Source organism: Micromys minutus, assembly GCF_963924665.1.
Source record: "Micromys minutus genome assembly, chromosome: 13".
In the NCBI taxonomy this organism is placed as follows: domain Eukaryota; kingdom Metazoa; phylum Chordata; class Mammalia; order Rodentia; family Muridae; genus Micromys; species Micromys minutus.
This window is the reverse complement of record NC_137982.1, coordinates 38859536-38876890: the sequence shown is the minus strand read 5'-3', so window position 1 is coordinate 38876890 and position 17355 is coordinate 38859536. Positions and strand designations below refer to the sequence as shown.

At 44.2% G+C, this 17355-nt stretch overlaps 1 protein-coding gene across 1 annotated transcript in view; it reads left to right on the top strand.

Annotated features, from left to right (window-relative positions):
* The first annotated feature begins 2227 nt into the window (after positions 1-2227).
* COBLL1 (cordon-bleu WH2 repeat protein like 1) overlaps positions 2228-17355 on the top strand; it is a 144535-nt gene continuing 129407 nt past the window's right edge. The window contains exon 1 of the mRNA XM_080927140.1: positions 2228-2433. Coding sequence (XP_080783266.1) covers positions 2357-2433 — 77 coding nt within the window. The 5' untranslated portion in view covers positions 2228-2356. The remainder of the gene's footprint in view (positions 2434-17355) is intronic.

The window sequence follows — 17355 nt, the reverse complement described above, 5'->3', positions numbered from 1 at the left end:
ATCAGGGTAACAGTGTAACATACTTAGGATCCTTCAACTTGGTGCCACCGTCATCTTAAGGCATCTCTGCTTGATGACACAGCAGGTTGCAGTGTGGAGGCTCAGCACTCTGTCCTCCATGTGGATGTGATTCCACCAGGAAACAACTCACTTCTCAAGTGAGACCTTTTTTTGGGTAGGCTCAATGTCAGTGCATGGAAAGTCTGACCCTGCCCTGTGCCCAAGAACAAAAGGATGTAAGGGAAAACTGGTGTCATGCAAACTGCTCTCGGCAGTTACGAAATGTTGTAAGAATGTCTTAACGTTTAAGACCTGCCTAGCTGGGATCCCTAATACTACTAGTGTGCCATAAATCAAGGTTGAAACTAATTAAGTGCTTGATCCTGTGATTCAAAGTTATAAACTGTAAGTCGTTTCAACGTTACTCACTATTTACAGCCTGACTGTGCAACAGCTGTAAATCTATTTATCCATTTACAGTCAGAAAGGATTCCCGAACTTGTCAAACCCGTGTTATTATTTAAAGTCTAAAATCCAGATCCATTTTGAACAATTGACTCATTATTAATCAAATTATTTAAAAGCAACCTTTAATAATATGGTTCTATTACAGTAACCGCAGAAGCCACCATGATCTCCGCCTTCATTTCATATTCTGCTGAGGCCATATTCTGCACCACGAGGGAGAATAAAGACTGTCCACAACAGACAAAAGTCTCATTATATGGAGTGGTAGTACTTTTAATTCCAGAAACTGTATTGGTGGTGGTTGCAATGAAAGAGCAACTGAAGAACCTTTCATTAAGCACGGGTTATAAATACTAGTTTAATTTTAATGTGTACCAACACTGTTAAATCCTTTGTTACCCCACATCATGTTTTTATGTCTATCAGATCTGTCACTTGAGGTGTCCGTTTATATATACACATATATGTAATACATATTAATATTAATTTAGCATTGTTTCCTGATGTAAGCGTTTGGACTCATCAATATGACATACTTTAAAATAGTTGACAAGCTTCTAAGAATGAGAGGAGATGCAAACCCGCCTGGTTGTCAGGTGGGACACCTCCTCAGAGAGGAGCTCAGGAACCGAAACTACAAACAAGCTAGCACTGTCTGAGATTCCTTTATTTCTCCGAAACTTCCAGGAGGCCACTAAATCTCTGCTGTTCTTTCTTAGCTTATAGACTGTCATCATGAGAACGTCCAGTCCTCAAATCACAGCTGTTGGATGTTTACATCAAGAGAAGCATGCCGGGGAAAGACAGGACGGGCTTAAACCTGCCTGGGATTAGAAAGATCACGATGTCAGAGGTGCCATTTGCAGGCTAGCAACCGCAGGGGGGTCAGTAAGGTTAAAAAGAAAATCCGGCACTTGGGAGGTCAGACTTCAGGTGGTCAATCCGCAGGACTCGGTCCACGAGCTCTGCTCACTTCCGCTACAGCTTTGGTCCTCCCTGGGGTTTGGCTGGCCAGGTATCCTCCCGGTCCGTCCTTGAGTTCGCGGGTCTTCCCAACTCTATGCGTTGGCAGTGGGGACTACAAGCTGCCTAGACGCTTCCTCTCCACCGGCCTCCCCCGCGCTACCCTAAAGCCGCGTGCCTCGGGGTAGGGGTGCGGGGTGGGGTAGGAAATTCCTCCTCGCTCCACGTCCCCGCCCGCTCGCCCTACCCGTCCCCTCTCCGGCTGGCTGCCCTGCTCGCTTCGATGCCGACCTCGTCACCCTCACTTCTGCAGGGCGAGGTGGCCGAGGCGGCTGCGAGCTCGGGTCTCCCGGCGGAGCCATGGGGCAGGGTGAGTTGGGGCGCTGGCGCGGCGGCCGGGGGACGGCCGCCTTCCGCCGCGCGCTCGCTCCGGGCGTCGGAGCCAGCCGCGCGGGGGAGGAGCGGAGCTCCGGGGCAGAGTGCTCGGAGCCTAGACGGGCCGGGTCCCCTAAAGAGGCTTGGGAAAGCGGGGGCGCTGTGGTCTGCAGCTCCTCCGGAAAAGTTTGCTCGGGGTTCAGTTGGTGCGCAGCAGGGCTGCTGGAGCCCAGGCACTGCGGGCGTGGCGACCGTCCCGCCCGGTCCGCTCCTCCTCCTTCGCAGCCCGGGCCTCCGCGCGCCGCCCCTTCGCCACCGACTGGCTGCGGGCCGCGGCCGGGGCGGGGACCAGGGGCCGTCGTCGCGGCGGCCTCGGGCAGGGACGGACCCGCAGGTGGAGGCGCCCCGGGGAGGCGGGGCCGCCCCCGGGCTGCGGTGGGTCGAGGCGGGCTCTCGGCCGTCCGGCTCCCGCCCTGACCCGCTGGCCTCTCCCACCCCAGCAGTGACGCGCCGCCTCCGAGCTCGAGCCCGCGCCGCGGCCAGCAGCGCGATGGACCGCAGCGTCCCGGATCCCGCACCCCGCAGCGCACCCCGCACCCCGGCCATGCAGCCCGCGGGCTCCGCAGGGTAAGTAGGCTAAGCTGCCCTCCCGGCCGCTGAGGCCTCGCGCGGGGCCGGCGGGCTCTCGGGCGGACCCACACGCGGGCGGGAGACTGCGTCCTCCCGGGCGAACCGGGGTAAGGGGTCGGTGTGGGGGGGGGTCGGTGGTTTGGGTAAGCTTTCGGATCGGGGTTTTCGGAAGGCCGGGCGAATGGCAGGCGTTGGGTGAGGAGTCCCGGAGGGTAACAAAGGGCTCCTTGTTGGGGCTGCGGAGCGGCGGGGGGTGGGGGGGACGACACCTGTAAGTGCGCTCCAGGAAAGGAAGGAAAAGTTTCTGTGGCCAAGCGCTCGGGCCCAGGCGGGTGGCTTCTGTCAAGGTGACTGCAAGGAAGGGGCTTCCTGAAAGTGCACGGAGGGCGCAGCAAGGTGTGCCAGCTGTCAGCCCGGCTTGACAGTTCCGGGAGCAGGCGGGGGTGCTCGCCTCAGACTCGGGGTGTGGGTGTGTGTGTGCCTCTGGCCAATTGGTGATGCCAAAGCCGAGCGCGAAGTCAGTCGCACTGGCAAACACCTATACTTCTTTACTGTCACGTGTTTGAGGAGCGATTGGAAGGGTAGGGGCTGTCACATGGTGAGTTAATATTAAACGGAGCATGCCTTCCTGCCAAATATGCTAAAAATCACTCTGTTAAACATTTGGGTAAACAATGGCGAGGACAGGTAGTCCTGCAAGGGCCTAGAACTTGAGAATAACCTTTGTCATGGTAAATGGCCAAGCTAGTCCTAGTTGAGAACGCCCCATTGCTCTCTTGTATCCTCTTTACCATAAGGCACCCCCACACCCAATTTCTTTTTTCTTCGTTAGTTAGGACCTAGAAATGCCCTGAACAAAGTATGAGCATTCCGGAAACAGGAGCAGGCGACTTTGTAAGCGATGAATGAGAGTCGTTGAGGTTTTTTTTTTTTTTTTTTTTTTTTTTTTTTGGTTTAAGAGTGAAGAAGTCATTTTTCCCTGGAACATGACAGGCGTTTCTTTAGGAGCAAGTCACAGCATGTTTATTCATTAGAGGCCATGCGATCATTGGCAGTGGTCTAGAGGAAACATGGAAGAGTCTCAAGGCAACATGACTAATCTAACAGATATTTAGTGTAATGCTTACGTAGAGGAAACATGCGGTGTGTGAATTTGTTCTTTTCTCTCTCTCTAAATTTCTATCTTCTCCATGCAAATATCCCCAGTGCCGCAGAGCGCTACGTTTTCTTGGGGTGGGGACAATTTTTTACTGTTCACACACTGAAGTGTCTCCTTCCTTATATTTTAGCTGTATGAAATAGTAAATGTGTTGATAGGATATGAGCGTAAACCGAGGCCTGGAGACAGAGCTGTGGATTCGTGTAAGTTAATGATGAACCGGCTTTCACCCGACACTGAATTAGACTCTTAAGAAAACAGCAGAGACTTCCACTGTGCATTTGTGTCATCCTTTTACACAGAGGGGCGTCACAGTCGCTCAAGAGTCTGTTCTTTTAAACAAAGTGGGTGAGGTCTGAGAGCTCTGTGATGAAATACAGAGAGTTTTCTAGTGATAAGCTTAGAATAGACTGGGTTGTATGCTTAAGAACTTGGGGGCTAAACGAATGAGTTTAAGAGTATGCATATAATTAAATGCTCAGTGAGTCATTCACTCACTCATTCATTCACTCATTCATTCATCCATCCATCCATCCATCCATCCATTCATTTATTCATTCATTCAGTAGAGACTCCTTTAGCCCAGGCTGGTCTGGAACTGCATTTATAGTTGAGGGTCTCCTGTTGCTGACTCTCAAAACTGAGGTTGCAGGCATACACCACCAAAGAGGAAAATATTTTAAAGAACCTTTGCGCTTACCTTTCAAATGTCAGGGAAGACATCTGGAAAAAACGCACCAGTAAATACACTGCAGTAACACCTAACAGAATTCTTTAAGATAAAAATGATCTCCTAACGTCTTGTCCTCTCCCAGTTGTCTATTCCGAAGCTTGTTAAGTCTATTGGGTATTCAGGATTAGTGTCTGCTTTTTCTTAAGGGGTGGGGGAATACCTTTAAAAAGTCTAAACTGTGGGAAAATGAGTGTTTAGGAGGTAGCAGGGTGCAATCCTAATATGATATAATTGTTGGCTTTGAAGGTAGGTTCTTTACTATAGAACTAATTATATCATGACTCAATAGCTTAATACCTGGTGAGGCCCTACTTTAGTTCTCAGCCGTGGATATTGTTGTTCAAAAGAAGTCCTCTGTTGTCTGTAATTTTCCAAGGTTTATGCTGTTGTAACAGGTTATTTGAAGGACAAATCAATGCAGCTACATAGTTTACAAATGGGGGGGGCTCTCTGCTTCAGTTACTGTGCCAATTAGTAAAACCTGAGGTTTGAGGCACCCCTTCACTGTGTTAATTGATTTGAATGTCTCCTGACTAAGGTAAGGCACAAATCTACATTTTAAGGTAACACTGTTGAATTGTTAACAGATTGCTCTAGTTTAGATATGGTTGTCCTTGTGGAAATTTCCTAGGTTGGAAACTTTGTCCCTCTCCCCCACATAACGGAATTAGAGGCATGGTTCCTTTAAGATCTGTGGCAAGGTCATTAAGGGGGATTAACGGGAGTGGGTTGGTTATGGGTACAGACTACAGTGGTAAAGTGAGCCTGGCTTTCTCTGCTTGCCTTCTTATGGTCTTCCACTTTCTTACAGCTAGCAGGCCCTCACCTGGTGAACCCACAGGGCTGCCTGAACTCAGGCCTTTAGTCTCTACAGCTGGGGCTAAACTGGCTTCTTCATCAAGTACCTAATCACCAGATTATATTGTAACATAAGATGTTAGCACCCTCCAGGGGGAGGGGGAATAACATTATTTTAGGAAAAATAAATAACTATGTGGCCGATTGGTTACTGTTGCTTTGAAATGTTTCTAAATAATTGTTATATTGCATATGCAAATAAAAATGTGGTAGGGTTTAAGTGTTTCTTCTGTGTTTTCCTTTACTTTACTCTCAGCTGGTGAGACACCTGAGGGAGATGGGCTCATCTGCTTAGACACTGTGGCTGCCACATGCACACCCGCTGAAAAGATCCTGGCCCTGAAGTGAAGGGGTCCTTCCTGTTCAAGTCATTGCACCTCCTCAGGGGTTTACCCCCTCAATCCACTGGGCATTTGTTGCATGTCTTGTAGGCTTGGCTTCTGACCTTGAAAAATGCTGTTGAGTTTAGACTTCAAAAGTCATAGAATTCCGACAGCTTTTTTTTTTTTTTTTTTTTTTTTTTTTTGAGATTGAATGTTTATGTATTTGTTTCCCCCATGAGTTGATTTGTTTTGAGATGAGTCCTATAAAGTGGAGGCTATTCTTGAACTCTGGATGTTCCCACCTCATCCTCTTGCAGATGATGCCTTTATGTGTAGTAGGATACTATGCTAGATTAAAGTTTTCGTGTTAAACACACACACACACACACACTTTTAAAGTAAAATTGCAAAAAGCAATTGATTTGAATTGGGCTCTAGCATTTATTCCACTAGACCAACCTAACACAGAACTTAGTCACAGTAAGTGAGCCTTGTGGCCAAGTACTGATTTAGCTGTAAACGGCTAACTAGCTACGCCTTAACTAGCTCCCTGCTGTTGGACTAAGCTGTGACCAGTAGAGTTTTCTGTAAGTGGTATGTAGTCTTCTTGGTGGTTAGTGTTTTTAGAACCTGCTTTGATTGTAGGTGCTGTCCAGATCTTAGATTTCTGCTCACATTAACAATGATATTTTGAATTTATCTAAATATTTTTTCCTTCCGAATATTCGTAGATATCACATAATGTATATCCACATATATGTATGTTATCTGACATCTATCATCTATCTGTGTCTATTATATAGGTTTTCACATAGATGAAAGGTAGCTGGTTTAATTTGTATTGCAACACATGAAAACTGCTTACTAGTTTTCTTCGTTGGGAATGCTAGGCCAGCGTGTCTTCGAAGAGACGAGCCCTGTTGAGACACAGGTTGAAGAGCTGAAAGGTTTTAGAAGTGAGGGTAGAAACCAAACATGATTTTACTTTCTACTGTGGATATCCAGTGTTACTAGCTAAGAGTTTTTTTTTTTTTTTTTTGTGGTCAGTGATGGCCCCAAAATATTTCATAGAACATTCCAGAAAGGAATGATTTGTGAATGTCACCACATTCCTTTCTTAGTAACATGATATAGTGCCATCTGGATCCAGTCCAGCTTATCAAACCCAAGAGATGTCTTTGTTTAGTATGTGGTGCAGTGTCTATCCATACTTCTCCTAGGCCGCAGGCACTTGGTAGCCATCAGCCAACTCAAAGCACAGTAGTGTTTTAGGGTTAAGAAAGCATTATTTGTTGGGTATCCCAGGACTTAGGAAGCTGGGGCAGAACAGCTGTCCCGTCTTCAGCCATCTTGGGATGCAGAGTGAGACCTGGTCTCAAATAATAATAATAAAACCAGAAAAACAAAGAATCTCCTCATTTTACTTAGTCATGGTCTCATCATTCCAAGATTTGTGATTCTGAAAATTCAGAGATGCCAAAAATGAATTAAGTATACCATGATTTAAAAGAGACACATTCACCTCATGTAACCTGTGTCGCAGCAACCTTCTATTTTCTAGTTATGGTTTCTAGCATCTCACTGTTCCCTGATTCATAAATTAGGCTGAGGTAGGTGTGTGTATTGGGAAACTGTATAGACAGGGTTCAGAACCAGCTACGGTTTCAGGCATCCGTGGGAGACTCGGAACACGATCCCCACAAAGAAGAGTGGGCTTATTCTCCTGGAGTAAAGTTATCCAAGCTTTGCGTCTTAGTCTTCTCGAGTGTGGATGAATCACTGAGAACAAGCAATGTGCGTGCTGATCTCAGCTTGAGGCTTTATCTTTGAAATCACATGCGTATGCTGGCAATATTTACTCACCCAGATAAGCTTCTGGTTCAGCTTTTCAAAATGTAAATGTCAAAGCTTTAGTTGACCTTGCTTTGAAGGATCATACCATCTAGATTCCAAAACAAACCTGGGATGTTAAAGTCCCTTTACGCTTGGGGGCACTGGAGTTAATTGGAGGAAAATTAAGAAAGGACTTATCAACCGCTTCTGCCTCTATTTTGATTCATTATTGGTGCTAAAGTTTGACTATTAAATGTTTAGCATATGTTTCAATTCGAGAATCATGAAGGTAACTTTAAAACCAGTGCCTGTGTTTTCTCACACATCGACTTGTTCTCCTTTGGCTGGCTTGGTCTGGGCCAAGGGCATGGCTAGGATTACTGTACCACCAGGTTTGAGAGTGACTGATTAGCATCTGCAGCTGAGGTTGGGGTGGAGGCACTGCTGTTTTTAAGGAACCAAGCTTGATTGTGAGTTTGCAAAGTTCATATTCACACTCTCTATAGTATTTTTTTAAAACTCTTAAAACAAGTTGCTTTTCCTCTTTTTGAGAAAGTATATTAACGCCATCTTATGCTTGCTGAATTAGCATGACCATGATCACATAACTGTAGTGGATGCAGGGATTTTTGGATGCAAGACCCTATTTCCAAACCTGTGTCTTTCATGGGTAGGCTTGGCCTTAGGCTGATAGTAACCATCCTAGAGGTTTGACTGACAGTCTCTCATGCTTGGTGTATGTTTCCCTAATGTTTAATGACTTCATGTAGCTCTTCAGTTGTCTTCTTTTGCTTACTTCTTTCCTTTCTTGGGAGAATTATCTGTTTAAGTACTTTGAATGATTTTGAAAGCAAATTTCGTCGTTTTGGGTTTTGACCACAGGTGTTCCCTGGATATGAAGTTCTTGTTTTCTACCTGTACATCCAGGGAGCTGAATTAGCTGGCACCATGCATTTGGATACTGTGTTCATAGTGTAGTTGAATAGCCCAGATGATACTCTTGTAGCTTGCAAAGCTAAAAACATATACACACTTAGATGCTTTACATAGTAAAGTTGGCTGACACCCAACCCAACTTAGGAAGTGAAAACATGACGTATTGATTTTTAAAATTAGAACATGTATTTTCTTTTAAATATTGAGCACTAATGTCAGTTGGGTCTAAATGATTTATGCATTCAGAAAATAAAATTATATCATCTATTAGAGGGTTTTTGTAATAGTTTCTTTTTTCTTTTTTTTCTTTTTTTAAATGAAGACTAGGCATGACCCTTGGCAAATGTATTTGAATTTTAACATTTAGAAGCTACAGCATTAATTTCTGTTCTATTGGTTGGACTTTTACACTCCTGGAGTAGAGAAACCTTTCCACACAATGATGGATGTGGTCAGAGTTTTTAGAAATGCATGTCCAGGAAAAAAACGGCCCTGAGGCGGATGGAGTTCCTATCTAATTTTTTTTTCCCCCTGCAACTTGGAAAATTACTTTATTTGTTCTAGGGCGTTTGCCAGACTCTCCTTAGAACTTCTGAAACTGCTTCCTGGTGCCAGAGGCCTTGGTGACCTTGAGCACTCAGGGACCTGCTGGGGGGGTGGGGTGGGGGGGTGCACAGACATGTTCTTGTACATCCCTGAAACGGGGAGGGAGGGGCACACAGACATGTTCTTGTGCACAGACATGTTCTCAAAGCGGTTGTACTTCCGACTGTAATGGAGACAGTCCTGCAGATGATAGTGGTCCACCGCATCTTCATCTTTGTCATGACGCCAGACAGGATCTGACTTTAGATGGAGACATTACCAGTTTAAGGGGCATTTCTTGTCTATGTAGGTGATCTCCATGCCCTCCTTGGGCATCTTGAAGCCTAGATTGATGATGTTGTAGAACTGAGAGTTTTTCCTTACCAGTTTCTCCTAGTAAAACATGATTCTTGTTTTGAAAGACTGTAGTGTGCTTCATCTGAATGAGAGAAGAGGTAGCCCTATCTGTGTGAGTTCGTGCATGTGTGTGTGTATGTTTGAGTGTGTGTGTGTGTGTATGTGTGAGTGTGTGTGTGTGAGAGAGTGTGTGTGTGTGAGTATGTATGTGTGTGTGAGAGAGTGTGTTTGAGTGTGAGTGTGTGTATGTGTGAGTGTGTGTGTATGTGTGTGTGTGTGTGTGTGTGTGTGAGAGAGAGAGAGAGAGAGAGAGAGAGAGAGAGAGAGAGAGAGTGTGTTTGAGTGTGTGTGTGTATGTGCATGGAGTCAGTGGTTCTCCCCTGACACTATGTGTGTTCCTGGGATCAAACTCACAGTGCTGGCCTTGGTAGGAGCCACCTTTCCAGCTCTGCTGTCTCATCAGCCTAGTCAAATAGTCTTTACAATTTCCATTATATTTTTTGTTATTAAAGATATTTCTTAGCCTTGGGCCTTTTAGTGTGCTAATGTTAATGTGATAGCTATGGGACTTTTTTTTTTTTTTTTTTCATGATTCTGCTTTGCTGAATTTTTTTCCCCATCTGTTATAATAAAAACAAACTAAAAGTATGGGAGAATGAAATTTCCCATGACTATTTATAAAGGCCAAGGGGCTCCGGTTTGCATACAAGCTCCCTCTCTGAGGAATGCCTATCTTGGAAGAGGCTTTTTAAGGACTGGCTGGTCCTTAGGAAATGTAAAAAGTGAGCTGTAGTTGCTGGCCTTTCATAGCCTATAGTGCTGTCCATGAGTTTAAAGATTTAGGTATGGATTTCAAACATCCGGGAACCGTGGAAATGAATTTTGATTTTTTTGGGGGGAAATGATTTAAGTATTTTAGAGGCAAGCTTTTGAGATATTACTGATTATGAGCTTGAGTTATAATAGCTGGGCCTCATCATGTGTGTGTAGAGATTTTGATTTTTGTGTGTGTGTAGGTTGAGTTTGGATAGAATCAAATGCTAAAATTACTATAATCTATGATTAGAGTGATGGTACCATCACAGGAAACCCGTTTTCTCAGTCTCATCTATTGGACACCTTAGTACTAGCCTTGCTTCTGCTGTTGCTCTGATAAAAATGTTTGTACAAAATCAAAAAAGATTTAGTCAGGCTTCTGGTTCCTAGGTCCAGCCGTCATGGCGGGAGAGTCAAGGCCAGAGGAGTTTACATTTACAGCCAGAAAGCAGGGCGTGGTGGGTACATGCTCAGCTTATGTCTGTTTTATACTGTGCAGGCCATGCCCAGCGTCTCCTCATCCAGCTGGTTCTATAGTTTATGAAGCAGACAGTTGAGATATTAAACATCACAAACACCAAGCAATTGACTGCCTTTTGCCATATTTGCTAAAATCACACCATTTCTGTCCATGACCTAATAACCATACACGATCTATTTCTAAGGAAGTAGTTAAGGTACTGAACCCTAGGTGAGGAATTTATGGCCAGCCCTGGAAGATTTCCATCTGTCTGCTCTGTCTTCAGGGTATTATTTCTGCAAAAACAGAAGTCTGGAAGCATTGGATGAGCCAATGGGGACCACTGGTAGCCAGCCAGCATTTAACAGCTGTTGTAGTTGTGTGTCAGTCCATTCAGATATTCTAGAATAACAGGAAATTGAGCTGCTAATGGGAAAACGACTGAGGCCCTTCTGTTCTGGGCTCACTGGGATGTGCTACGCCTTCTAGACCAATCAAATCAAGAGACATCAGGATAGTTATGGGAACCACTGGGTTGACTTTCTCACTTTGGAAAAGGATGTGGGTTAGAACAAAGTGGAGCGTCAGAGAGACAACACTTGATCAGCAATTGCTGTATACACTGCCTTGAAAAACAGAGGCAAGGATAGAAAACCCATCCTCATAGGAAAGAGGTTGCTATCTAAGAGGACGGTATCCGTGTTTCCTGTCCTTTGGCCCACTCTGTTCCTCTGCTGTCCTGTTATTCCATGGATGGCTGCAACATTTCCGGACAAAGTATCCTACCAGGCTAGGGAGTGCCTTCTTCCTAGCTCTTATTGCTGTGTAAGATATGACATCCTCCATCCCTAGAGAACAGTTAGATTAACTCTGATTTTTGCAGTAGTCTATCTCTGTGTAAATGTTTATGTGTAGGGCATGACTGTGAATGTACATGGTGCATGCGGGTACATGTGGGTTTCTGTGGAGACCAGAGGTTGGCTGTCAATATCATGTTCTATTGTGCTCCTTATGTTTGGACCATGCAGCCCTAGGGATCTGTCTCCAGGTCCTGTCTTTAGGTCCTGTCTCCAGGTCCAGCACAGGTTACAGGTATCCATCCCACCCACCATGCCCAGTTTGGTCTGTGACCCTGGAAATTTGATCATAGCTCTTTACTTGTGTGTGGTGAGCACTTCACTTGTTTTCTGCTTGTTCTGTCTTTTGTTGTGGTTCATTTTTATTGATAGTTTATTCCCAATGATCTGTTTTCCCATCTAAGAAACTCTGAGGTGTGGCATCACTTCAAGAAAAGTATTTAACACAAGTAATCTGATAAAGGAAATATACTAATTTTCTTCTTGACATTCTATTTGCAGCAGATTTTTTTCTTTGATTTCTAATGTCTAGTCTTTTTTTACCATATTTTTTTTGGAAATGCAGTGTGCTTTGGAAGGTACAATTTTTCACCAGGAGTGACATAATGTGTTCGTAGAACTGTATAAGGCCTTGATTCATACAGAGTGCTAAGAAAATTCAGTTCTGGGATTTGTAAAGGCCGAGAACACATTTTCTGCCCCCATTTGGACATAGTTGTAAGGCACACAGTTTTGAATTTATTTGGAGAAGTTTTTTTTAAGTATTTTCAAATCAAATCTATGATTTCATTACAATTGAACATAATAATAAGTGATAATGATAATAAGTCATAATGATAATAAGTCATAATAATAAGTCATAATGATAACTTAAATCCATTCTTTGTGTGTATGTTCTGCCCATTAAGCACATTAAAAGTTAAAACTGGCTGGTTGTAGCTGTCTGAAGTCTCAGCAGTAAGGGAAGTTGAGGCAGGAGGATTTCTATAAAATCCAAAGGGAGCCAGAGCTACACATGTAGTTTGAGGTTTAAGAAGGCATACAGAATGAGATCTTGTCTCCAACATTAGAGAATGAGAGAAAGACAGATGATCTAGTGGCCAGCAGCGGGGCATTTGAGAATTGGGTTTGGTCACTTATTGCTGCTTTATAATTACTTTGAAAACTAAGTGACATCGACCCCCTGGTTCTGGAATTACACGGATGTTGGCAGTGGGTTGGGCAGCAGGGTGACGTCAGTCAGTGATAGGAATGGCATGGGCACCGAGGACGACAAATGGTGCCGTAGGGACCAAGTGCTGAGCATTTTATAACCGCTGATGTGTTGGTCTTCAGCGTGTTCTTCGAGCTCTCCTGTCAAGAAGCAATTTGCAAAAGTTCGGCCTTTTCACTCAAATCGTTGAAGGCATCTGGAATGCTTTGTGCATTGACGCAGAAGGTCAAACCTTCTGTTGATTTTCGCGTCATTCACCATGCAGCCTGATTTGGGTGGTGGGTGAGGACTTGTCCCATGTTAGTCATCACGTAGTTGCTGAGCCATTGTGGCTCTAGGACATTTTCTGGGAATGATGTGCAGCCATGCAGGCTATCCCAGATCCTCTCGGGGACATGTAAGGAGGGCAAAGGTAGTGTTGCTCAGGAGTCCAGAACACAGCCCTTTAGCTTAGGTTTAGACACCAAACCGTTTAACCCTGTCAAGGAAAGTCAGGCTGTTCATAATGTCATAAGCATTTAAATTCCAAAAAAATGTAAAGATAAAAATCATACTTATTTTCAAAATAAAATGGTGACTTTTTTGCAATTTGGGGTAACAACTCTATCATATGCAGTTTGATGTTTTTTAATTGTATATCAGCTGTGTATATTAGTTTCTTTTCTGTAGCTCTTGGTAATTAGCTGACAGTTTTACACTACCTCAGAACCCAACTTCAGGGAGCTTGGGAGGGAGAGTTGTTTTATTCTGCTTAGGATCGCTGAGTAATGCGTTATTTGCTAAATACAGCCGTCAGGATGAACACATTTGTACTTGGGATGAAGATTAAAAAAAAAAACAAAACAAAACGGACAAACAGCCCAGAACATGTTATATTTAGATGGCTGATAAATGAATGATAACAGCTTCGGATGGTGGGAAAACACGTTCCGACGCTGAACAGGCTGTTCCGAGGGTTTGGATCTGCGGCCTTGTTGTGGAACACATGAGTGATGTTAGATTACTTAGAATGTGTGATGTACAGGATTGTGTACAACCGCTTCAAGATCAACACCTCTAACTTTGGGGATATAGCACGGCTCAAATGGGAAATGTCTCCCGTGGGTTCATGTTTGCTTGGTCCCGGGCTGGTAGTACAGTTTTGGAAGGATGTTTTGGGACTAGGCTAGCTGAATTGTGGCTCACAGTGGCTATAGCCTTAGCTTGGTGCTGCTTTCAGGGCCTAGCTCTGTTTCGTGGTCTCCCAAAGTTGGAGCTTTAGACAGGGTCTGGCTATCCAGAAATCACCCATGGCTTCCCTACCACAATGCAATGGACAATTTACAGATTTACCCCTCCTTCACAAGTTTGTTCTGTCAGTGTTTTGTTACCATGACAACCAAAGTACTATGGGAGAGGGAGACTCTGATCCCTAGTCTAATTGACAATGTGTCAATGAAGGTAACTCCTTGGTATGTAAGCGTTGTGGCATTTATCTAGTTGTTTCTCCAGTTGGTGGTATATTTAAATGACATGAAATGACATAATGGTAGGAGAGCTCTCTCTAGACCTTGCATTTCTCCCATGTAGACCCCTTAAAGGCCCAAGGTTATTGGGGTTCACATAAACTTTTCCGGTGTGACAAGTTGCTTATACCTGTAATCCCAGCATGTGGGAGGCCATGGCAGGAGGATTACAGTGAATTCAGGCAAGACCAGATTGAGCAAGAATGTGCAACTCTTGTCTCAAACAAAGCAGAGGATGGCATTGTCTGGCATCAATGGGAGGAGAAGCCTTTGGTCCTATGAAGGCTCATTTCCCCAGTGTTGGGGAACACCCTGCAATGAGGTGGGAATGGGAGCATTTTCATGGAAGCAATGGGAGTGGGGAGGAGGGGATGGAAGAGGGGGAAAACAGGATAACAGTTGAAATGTGATACATAAAATATCTATTAAAAAGATTAAAATGTAAACAAGAACGACCAAATGTTGAAACAACAGAAAACACACTAGCAACAACAAAAGGAGCATTTGTTTTCTGTACTTTCCTCTCCAGCCCCTGCTGGGAATCCTACTGGGGCCTGGGGCTGGTTTTACCCAGGTCTTGCTTTACTATGTATTTGGAATCCTGGTAGGATACTATAATTTAAGTTTCCTCGGGTGCACGTGACAAGTGTAATTTAAATAAGTGTGCAGCACAATGTTAATAGAGTTTAGCACTTGCACACCGATGATGTTGTCTTTCTTTAAACTGTCTGTGTATGTGTGTGTTTTGTGTTTATGTGCGCATGTGAGAGAACACCAGAGCTCCTGGAGCTAGAGTAACAGGTGGTTTGTAAGGCATCTGATGTCAGTTGCTAGGAACCAAATTTGGGTCCTCTGTAAGGGCAGTGGATGCTCTTAACAGCTAGGCCATTGCTTCAGCCACAATAAAGTCTCCAACAGACATAATATTTTATAGTGAATCAGATTTAAAATTTCAGGTAGTTCTCTAACACGCGAAGCTTTTGTTTCATGGTCTCGTAGCCTGTTCTCAGGTGCTCATACCCCCTGCATGTGAAGCCATGTCACAAGCAAATGTGTCTTGGTCTGCCGTTTTTTTTTTTTTTTTATTCAGTAATTCTTACTCTAAACTTAGACTTTAGCAGTCATTCCTGTCTTTTATAAAGGGTCTTGTATTGGTGTACGTTACCCATTCACAGTATTGGGTTTGCTTCTTGTAGCACAGTCTAACTTGCTAAGTGTTCACAGTGTATTTTTACATCTCCTGTGAAATAAGAAGAAGATGAGGCCATGCTACCTTTATGTAAGTACCAGGTTTTAATTTATTTTCTGCAGATACTTAGGCCAACAACAATTCGCTCTTCTATAGGAATCATTTGAATCAGTGGGAACTTGAGTCTCAGGGTCAATATTGGGGATGGACACAGAGAATTTGCTTATCTAGTAAAGAAGGAGAAGCTTCACTTGTGTGGTACTAGAGGCTGTAGCGTGCTAACTGCTCACTTCTAGAAGCACTGCCAGTCTCCTGTTGCTGAGATGCTGTCAGACGCAGTATTATAAAGTCACTGGCGCAGATCTCTTCACTCTTGAGATTCGATCTAGCTTCGTTTATGTTAGGAAGCATCGCATTCTTCTGAAATTACACTGAACACAATCTCTAACTGCACAAGTGAAAATCGTTAGTAGTGCTCTTCTGGGACATGCTGTTGTTGTTTACTGGTTTACCATTCCTGTTTGAATAGGCGCAGGAAGAGCATCTGATTTATAAGTCACTGTGGGGGGGGGGGTTGAAAGTGCAGTAATTGTTGAGACCGTACAAGTAGGCAGGTTGTACCTAATCATTCTTTATGCGTCAAGGCTGGAAAGTCTGAATTGTCAGCGGTCTTGGCATTTTGGTGCAGAATTCCTGTTAGCAGAGGAAAGGGACTGTTGACATGAACAGTGATCGATTGAAAAATAGAATTGGGAATGGGTTGTTTGTTCTACTTCTAGGAAGAAGAAATTGGGAATTCGGAAGTAATATGGGGGCAAGAAATTAAATCATGTCAGGTCAGGCATGGTAGCTCAGGTCTGTAAGTCCAGCACACTTGTAATCCAGGATTCTGAAGGCCTGGGCAGGGGGATCTGAGGGTCCAGCTACTCTGGGCTGTATAATGAGGCTCTATTTTAAATAACCAAACCTGTAAAGACTTCCATTTCCCACACTGCCAGAACCATCACCTACAGAAAACATTTTTTTTTTCTCTGATGGTTTGGACTGCTTTTTTTTTTCCTACCTAGATTTAAGCGTTGCTCAGTTTATTGGTTTATTTTTCTTTTCTTTACCAAAATAGATGTAAAACTGCAAACTTTCATAGAAATGTTTGTTTCTCATGTGTTCTTTCTTATTATTTCCTTTTCTCAGGATATTTTGGCGATATGTTGGCATTTTATAGTGCTCTAAAATAAGATGAGTTCCTAAGTCGGACTTCATCTTTAAAATCAGCAACAGCAAAATAACAAAACCTCTGAGAAACGTGGGGAGGTAAGGAAGGTGTTGAGAGGCAGGGGGTTGAAGATGGATGACTGTGAGGGAGGCGAGAGCCATCTGAATGCATTATATACATGTATGGAATTATCGGTGAATAAATTCAATTAAAACAAAAAGCCCTCTGTGAAATGATAGCATATGGGCAGGTGATCCTGCCGAGCACGGATCATTTAAATAGTGAGTCATTTTTCCTTTATTCGGAGCTTCAGCCTACTTGCCATGCTCTGATGGAATGAGCCAGCACGCCTCCCTGCCTGGCATTTGACAGCATTCGCTTTGGTTTCAAAGAAAACTGGTCCATCCAGAAATCAGATGGCACTTGGCAAGCTGCAGTTGCAGGGGTGAGCTTGGGGCAGAAGAACAGGCACCGAGTTTCGCCACATTGCTTGTTGGCTTGGGCACTGTGTGACCCTCCGTGGTGGTAGAAAAGTCTTGTGCCACAGAATCAACTGTGGGAATAAGACTGGCAGGCACCAGGCATGTGTTGTGTCCAATAAACCTCAAATAGTCACCCACAGTTATTCGAAAGCAACCCATCGAAATGCTGCACTTTACTATTTTTACTACAAGGGGGGACAGGGACACCCCTTTCTCTCCTTTAACTTTCCCAGGGAGTAGAGGATGGTGTTTGGTGAAGTATATCCATTCCAGGGAGATGCCCCTTGCCTTTTCACCATAGCACACCCCCCCCATTAGTTTAGAAGTTTGCTAGCAAGGTGATGGGCAGACTGCACTTCCAATAACCCAAGGCCTTTTTGAGACGCTGCCTCCTCCTGCA